This window comes from Sitodiplosis mosellana, unplaced genomic scaffold (assembly GCF_009176505.1).
Source record: "Sitodiplosis mosellana isolate CC-2019 unplaced genomic scaffold, AAFC_SMos_1.0 Smas_scaffold_1633, whole genome shotgun sequence".
Lineage (NCBI taxonomy): Eukaryota > Metazoa > Arthropoda > Insecta > Diptera > Cecidomyiidae > Sitodiplosis > Sitodiplosis mosellana.
Window position 1 is genome coordinate 1 of NW_022596875.1, and position 8,015 is coordinate 8,015.

The 8,015-nt window shown below is 37.5% G+C and overlaps 1 protein-coding gene across 1 annotated transcript; it reads left to right on the forward strand.

Annotated features, from left to right (window-relative positions):
• Positions 1 to 6,011: 6,011 nt before the first annotated feature.
• LOC129571212 (protein disulfide-isomerase A5-like) lies at positions 6,012 to 7,961 on the forward strand (the record flags this gene model as incomplete). Its single annotated transcript, XM_055450982.1, has 1 exon — positions 6,012 to 7,961. A coding segment is annotated over exon 1 (1,809 nt), but the record flags the coding sequence as incomplete, so codon positions are not given.
• Between the last annotated feature and the right edge of the window lie 54 nt (positions 7,962 to 8,015).

Consider the following 8,015-nt stretch of genomic DNA (forward strand, 5'->3'; position numbering starts at 1 on the left):
ACATATAGTTTACTGTACAATTCACAAGTCTTTTATTTTATCCTACACAAATGAGATCAAAGTGAGTTTGAAGTGTTTTCAAACACGGAAGCGTTTGAACAGCAATCACCATTATGCGACGAAATCGCCAACCAAATATTTTGTCTTCTTCTATCATATTTCATCTGCCCGCAGTAGCGGTATACATGTGCATTCATGTTTTGTATTCGAAGTAAACCACAGAGTGCATACAACACACAGAATAGGAACAGCTGATTAATTACGACGCAATTCCTAACACGAAGCGTTTCTGTGTGCGGTGGTTCTATCGCATGAGCGTGAACAAACAATTATTGAATGATGGCTAATAGAAAAAATAGCATTGATTCCACCAAAACGAAAATTTGAAAAAAATCACCTAAAAATAGTCTTGCCGCCTTAAATTCATTTTGATTTATGCATTACTAATCAAAATAAATATCATATTAAAATATGAACAAAATCCCTCATGTTTGACAAAAGTGTAGTTGTGCCATCGGTCGGGTTTAACGGCAACATGAAAATCGTAATTCCATAATTAGTGTGGGTAGTATCCACGTGTTCTCGTAGAGAACATATACAAAAAAATGAGGTTACCTGAATGAAAAATTGACGAGGCGGCCAGGTAGTCATTTGAGTTTGCAAAGCGATCCAAAAGTGGTGTCCGTCATTTTGCGAACCGATGATGCAAAATTCGTCTTCGAGGTAGCTGTTGTGAACAATTGTGGCACCATGTTCGCCATTTTGCACATTTGAGGAATTGGAGCCTCGCGCACCAACTTCATGTGCTTGTCATTGACCTTGAATTGCTCACTGTGTCTCAACGAACGGCCATGATGGAATGCGACTTGGTCACTAACTGTTGGACAGTTAGCGTAACCGTTGATGATGTCGTAGAAAAATGTCAATGACGCGTTGACACGTCGACGGCGAAGACTAATCATGTCCAAGTCTGACAATCGCTGCTCATACGGTGTGATTGAGTATTGGTCATGCACGGATGGGTATTCACGACGAGCTTACATAGTGAATTGTCGTTGCACGGATTCAATTTTGTCGCTGTGGATTTTGTGGAATGGAAGCCATACCATAGCGCAGTAGTTGAGGTGAGATTGAACCGATGCAAAATACAGCGACTTTAGTGTGGTAACGTCGGTGATATCATGGCAGAAGCGTTTGACAAAGCCAAGTGCAGCCGTTGCCTTCGAAGTGACCATGTCGATGTGTTTGGCAAAAGATAGTTTTCTGTCAATTAGAACACCCAAGTCCTTATGTTCAGTCACTTTGTCGAAGGTGTGGTCGCCATAGGTGTAGCTTTTATCCAAATGCTCACGTTTCTTGAAGATAGATAGTACTGCACATTTTTTGAGGTTAAGGTGCAGCCGATTCACGTCACACCAATGTTTAAGTTTGTCGATGGCTTGTTGCAATATCTCCGAATCTAGCTGAGATTTGATAATTTTGATATCGTCAGCAAACAATAATATCATGATGTCTGGGGGCATTTGATCCACGATGTCGTTGATGAACAGCAGGAACAGTGTTGGACCGAGGTGGCTCCCCTGTGGGACACCCGACGACGCTGTAAAGTCGACCGACTCACTTGCTCCATGTTTGACAAATTGGGTACGATTTTCCAGGTACGACTTAAGCCATGCCAGCAAGTTTTGAGGTAGATTGAATGTTTCCAACTTCTGGATCAAAATGCAGTGATCAACTCGATCGAAGGCTTTCGTAAAGTCCGTGTACAGGATATCAACTTGAGCTCCAATGTTCAAGCCACTCTGGGCGTAGTACACAAACTCGGTAAGGTTTGATGCTGTAGACACACGTGTGCAGGGGGGGTATTCCGGTTTTACCCCCCTCTAGGATTCCAAAATGTGGACCCCCCAGCGATTTGGAAAATTTGACACTAGATAGAATCGATTTCCAAAAGTGAGGACCTTTTTTTAGGTCTTCATTTTTTCTATTTTTTTTCACACCCATTTATAAATTTGCAGACCCCCCCCTGGCAAAATCATTTTATCCCCCTAGAATTTTTGACCTTGCACACGTCTGGCTGTAGATCGTCCTTTCATAATGCCATGTTGGTTAGGCGAGATGCGATCACGAACAGTTTCAAGCAATTCTACGTTGACGAGGTGCTCGAAGAATTCAGCGATCGTTGGTAATTTTGCTATGCACCTGTAGTTTTCAATGTCCGATCTGGCGCCCTTTTTGAATATGGCTGATACACTCGATCGTTTCCACTCGTCGGGAAAAATGCCAGATGAAAGCGACTCATTGAAGATCTTAGTCAACGGGCTAGCAAGCGTCGGAACACACTCCTTCAAAATCAAAGGATGAATACCGTCGGGATTTTAGAACACTGTTGTAGCGAAACAAAAGCTACGATTTTTTTTTAAATTTGGCTAAATATAAGTAGAAAAGGTACTCTTTCAGGATATATTGTTTCCAATTTTTCATTTGGTTAACATTAGTTTGTTGGTTTTTCAATCACAAGCATACGTCAATGGGTTTCAGTTGCAATCAACGTGAAGTTAACTGCGTTGCCCGGTATGCATTATGTTCACCCTTTGGAATATGTCAAAAAAATGAAAAAAATATTTTTTTCTCTCCAAAAAATCGATTTTTTTTCAGAAAAAATCCAAAAATAAATTCACTTCGGCATTTGGTCCAAATCTTAATTATTCGTCCTAATTCATTTCATCCGCCCCATATTTTCGACAAAAAACGTGAAATAACGAAAAATTTTTTTGAATCTGATTATAAAATTAAATCCGCGGATTTAACGAAAAATCTGGGTTCAGACACCAGACCATGCCTATAATTTTTGGATGCCGTTTTTCTTATTTTTTTTCTCTAAAGTTTCTTGTTCAGCTAGCATTTTTGTTCGAACCCCAGTTTTAAGAATTAAAGCCGGATTTAAAATTAAATCCGAACCACTTGGAACGGATATAACATTATTTTACAGAAAAGTAATAAGTAAAAAACCTTGTTTAGCAGAAATTTAAGCATTTATCTTTATTTCATGAAAAAAATTCTTTCTCGAATATTTTTTGAAGTCAACCTTCAGTATGACTAGCCACTTGTGACGGAAAATGTTCGGGATCTTCCAATGTATTGAATAACATCACCCAAAATGTGGCGGGCACCACCAGAATGACATATTCGATATTCTCCCGGTTCAGTATTTTTCTGAATGTTCCAAAATATTTCCATAATGCTATGACCGAGAACAAAAGAGGTACGCTTCCAAATAAACCTAGAAAAAATAAAATTTGATTGTTAGAGGTGGTTGATTTTGAAAACATGCACCGACCAAAATATAGATTTACCGGCATTACTTTTGCAAAAAATTGTTCGGGCCATAATAACAGCAATTGTTATATATTTCATGATATTATAGTTCAATGTTTCTCAGTTTTTGATGCAAAATCGATTGATAGTTTCAGTTTGCTTTTGCGATGAGCGGTTTTGAAAATTTTACTAAATTTAATTTAAAGTAACATGTTACTGTAACACATTACTTTTTAACATTACTTTGGAGAATTTTTTAAAATTAAAAAAAAAAACAAACCATTAGAAGTAAAAACTAGAGTTATCATTTGATTCGTGACAAAAAATGAAACACAATCCATATATTCAAAGTTGTATATGGATATATTTATTTGTATATATTTGTTGAAAATATTCCGTTACAATTGTAATGCCGGTAAATCTGTAGACCAAAAATGCATTTTCATTTCATGCCAAGCTATTTTATGACAATATTAAGTAGGGGTAATTCGGAACGTGGGGAAATTCGGAACACCGCCAAATTTCGCCACAAATGAATAGTTTGAGACATGCGAATAATTGTCATCGTTTTCTCTAAGTCAAACCTCATATTTCCATTAGCACTCGACGAGTGTGTACGTGCAGCATCGAAATCAAGTCATGAAAATTTAATATTGAGAATTTATTTATTTATTTATTTACACCGCCAAAAGCTGGCTGAATAATCAGTTTTGCAGGAAAATGACTCCAAGAGTCATGAAAAACCTGATCTTTTGTGTTTATACAATATAGGGTATACAGTATATGGTTGAAGTGATTTTGGCCTGAACATTGACTAAACTAAACAAGTTTCCCTTACATACAAATAATAGGTCAGAAAAATCACCAACTCAAAGGATGGCTATATCACAGTCAATGTAGCTATAATAAAAGAAATATGTAAAAAATCACAGTAATGTTACAATATTTGTATGCAAATTTTTCAGTATTTTATATTAAATTTTCGACTTTACTCATTGCGCACCGATGTGATGAAGCTAGCACGGGTGGTTGAATTTTTGAATGGATCAGCCACTTTATTTGCATATTTGCACATTTGTGGCACTTGAGCTCTGGTTTGCTTGTCCATGAGCCTGTCTTTGATTTTGAAGTAGTCAGTGTGCCGTAGTTCGCGTATGCTCTCTCCTATTGCTATGTCGTTCCGTACATTGGGAAAATTTGCGTTCCCATTAACGATGTCATACATGAACACAATTGAACCGTTCACTCTCCTACGTTCCAACGAAGTCATGCTCAGAGCTTCCAGTCGCTTGTTATATTCGGTGATGTTGTATCCGTTGGCTGCTGTACGATACTCTCTTCAGGCGAACTGTGTGAACTTTCTCAAAACACTCTCGATTTTGTCGATATGTATGGCATGAGTTGGCAGCCATACAACGTTGCAGTACTCAAGATGAGACTGAACCAATGCGTAATACAATGTTTTGAGCGTTTGAACATCGGTGATGTCGTAGCAAGATCTCCTAATGAATCCAAGGGCAGCTGTCGCCTTCGATGTAATTGCGTCGATGTGTTTAACGGACCGACGGACCAAACTCACAAATTTGTTTTCACGGACTCGTTTCTCTATGACAATTTACCAGGGGATCAATGTGAATTTATTATCCCCATAAAAATTAACTCATTTTCACGAATCAGCTCTCGAATCATTCAACCAATTTTGGACAAAAAATTATAGATGTGTTCCGTACTCGTCCATTTTTGGTGATAGCAAGAGGTGTCTTTTGCGAAATTGAAACTAAAATTTCATCAAAGAATCTTCCCCATCCTCATTCGAAAATAATACAGCCAAAAACGGTCAAATATTTTGAATAAGAGCTCCATCGTAATGGAAACTAAATGCGAGTGGAGACGGTGTGTAAAAAAATTGTGTAGAATAATTTCTTAAATGGAGATGGTTCTTTCATTCACAAATTGTACAAAAAATTAGTCCAAATTAGTTTGCTTTTGAGCAAAATGTCGGGAAAAAAATGATTTTATCCATTTTGTCAAAAACATAACTCGCTGACTGACTTTTATGACTACTGGCATCGACTTTGCTTCTGGTCGAGAGGCCATGCAATCGAAATGAATGTCCGAGAATGAAAACGCAACTTCTATTCACAACATATAAGTGAAACGAAAATAAAAAATTTATTGAAATGAAACAACACAATCGAATTTTTTCAAAGTGTAACAACAAAAAAGATTTTTTTAAAGTGTAACATCGGTATGTAGTAAGTGTAACAACATACCGATGTTACACTTTAAAAAAATCTTTTTTGTTGTTACACTTTGAAAAAATTCGATTGTGTTGTTTCACGTAGTAAGTGTAACAACATACCGATGTTACACTTTAAAAAAATCTTTTTTGTTGTTACACTTTGAAAAAATTCGATTGTGTTGTTTCATTTCAATAAATTTTTTTATTTTTGTTTCACTTATATGTGTTGTGAATAGAAGTTGCGTTTTCATTCTCGGACATTCAAATAAAAATCGTTTTTGCATCGATGACAATTCAACTTTAATCCGTGTAGTCTTTGACCATTGCGTTGTGACTCATGACATTTGTGTTCTGTTGGTATTTCTTTGCCGAAAATAGAATCGTTCAGAAAGTTGAATAAACTTGCCATTTCGGATTGGTGGAGGTTATGAGTATCAAGAGAATTGTTGTCAAAGCTTGTTAGTAGTTAGTTTGCTGATCTTCAAAAAGCCGACAAAGCCGTAGAACAAATGATTTCGTTTTCGAACAAAAATTCTTATTAGATTCACTTCTTGAAATTAACTAGTTGTTAAAGTATTTATTTAGATTGAAAATGAAAATATTATTTGGTTTATTTCTGGTTCACCTGGTATTAGCTCAATCAAAAGTGAAACACAAAAGTGTTCTGATTGACAATATTAGTGATTATAAAGAATTGAAAAAATTGTTTCGAACCAAGAACAATGTGTTGGTCCTTTTCACCTCTAATCCCACCAAAGAAGCTCAAAACGCTGTCAAGGCTCTAGATGAAGCAGCTCAAACAGTGAAGGGAGAAGCAACGGCAGTACATATCGATTGCTCTTTGAGTGCCGAAACAAAAAAGCTGTGCAAAAAAATTAAAGTCGCTCCCAATTCAGTGATGCTGAAACATTTTAAGGATGGAGAATTCCACAAAGACTATGATCGTCAAACAACTGTTTCGAGTTTCACTAATTTTCTGCGTGATCCAACGGGTGATTTGCCCTGGGAAGAAGATAAATCGACTGGGGCCGATGTTCTACATCTAAACGACTCGGATATGCTAGTTAAAATATTGAAAAAAGAGGTTCGACCACTTCTGATTATGTTCTATGCACCTTGGTGTGGCTTTTGCAAAAAGTTGAAACCAGATTATTCTGCTGCTGCTACAGAGCTAAAGCCTGACTATGTATTGGCTGCTATGGATGTAAATAGACCGGAAAACTCAAAAGTGCGTCGCATGTTCAATATTACAGGCTTTCCCACAACAATCTATTTTGAAAATGGGGCACAAAAATTGGTTTATGAGGGCGAAAACAACAAAGACGGGATAGTTTCATTCATGAAAAATCCGAATGCACCTCCTGCAACAAAACCCAAAGAAGCAGAATGGGCTTCAGATCCAAATTCGGAGATCGTTCACTTGTTGTCCAGTAACTTTGATTCAGTGCTCGTTGATGAAAAATCGGCTTTGGTGATGTTCTACGCTCCGTGGTGTGGACATTGCAAACGGATGAAACCCGAGTATGAGAAAGCGGCCGTATTGATGAAAGAAAAAAAGTTGCCGGGTATTATAGCAGCCGTTGATGCAACAAAAGAACAGGGCATCGGCAGTAAATTCAATGTGAAAGGTTATCCCACCGTGAAATATTTTTCAAACGGAGAATTTAAATTTGATGTAAATGTTCGAGATGCCGATAAAATAGTCGAATTTATGAAAAACCCCGCCGAACCACCACCACCTCCTCCACCGGAGAAGCAATGGGAAGAAGAAGAGACCAATGTGGTGCATTTAGATGAGAATAACTTTAAAGTTTATTTGAAAAAGAAGAAACATGCTCTGGTTATGTTTTATGCGCCTTGGTGTGGACATTGCAAACGTGCAAAACCAGAATTTGACAAAGCAGCCGATTCGCTCAAGGATGATCCACGCATTGGAGTAGCTGCTGTTGACTGCACCAAGCACAATTCGATCTGTTCGGCATATTCAGTCAAAGGATTTCCCACAATCAAATACTTCAGTTACTTGAAAACTGTTCGAGAATATAATGGAGGCAGAACGGCTGACGACTTTACGAAGTTCTTATCCGATCCCGATGCTCCACCTGAGAAACCTAAAGCTGAAGAATTTGGAAAATATCCTGGCTCAGATAGTATAATAACATTGACTGACAGCAATTTTCATGAAACCGTTGAGAAAATCGATAACTTTTTGGTCATGTTCTATGCTCCATGGTGCGGTCATTGTACGAAAATAAAAACACAATTTTCAGAAGTCGCTCAACGAGTTTCAAAAGATAAAATCGGTATGCTTGGTGCTGTTGATGCTACTGTTCATGAAAATGTAGCACAGAAATTTGATATCAAAGGTTTTCCAACGTTGAAACTGTTTCAAAAAGGCTCTTTCATTATTATTATTATTATTCTGCACCATACAGCGTTTCTTCGCCAGAGGTGG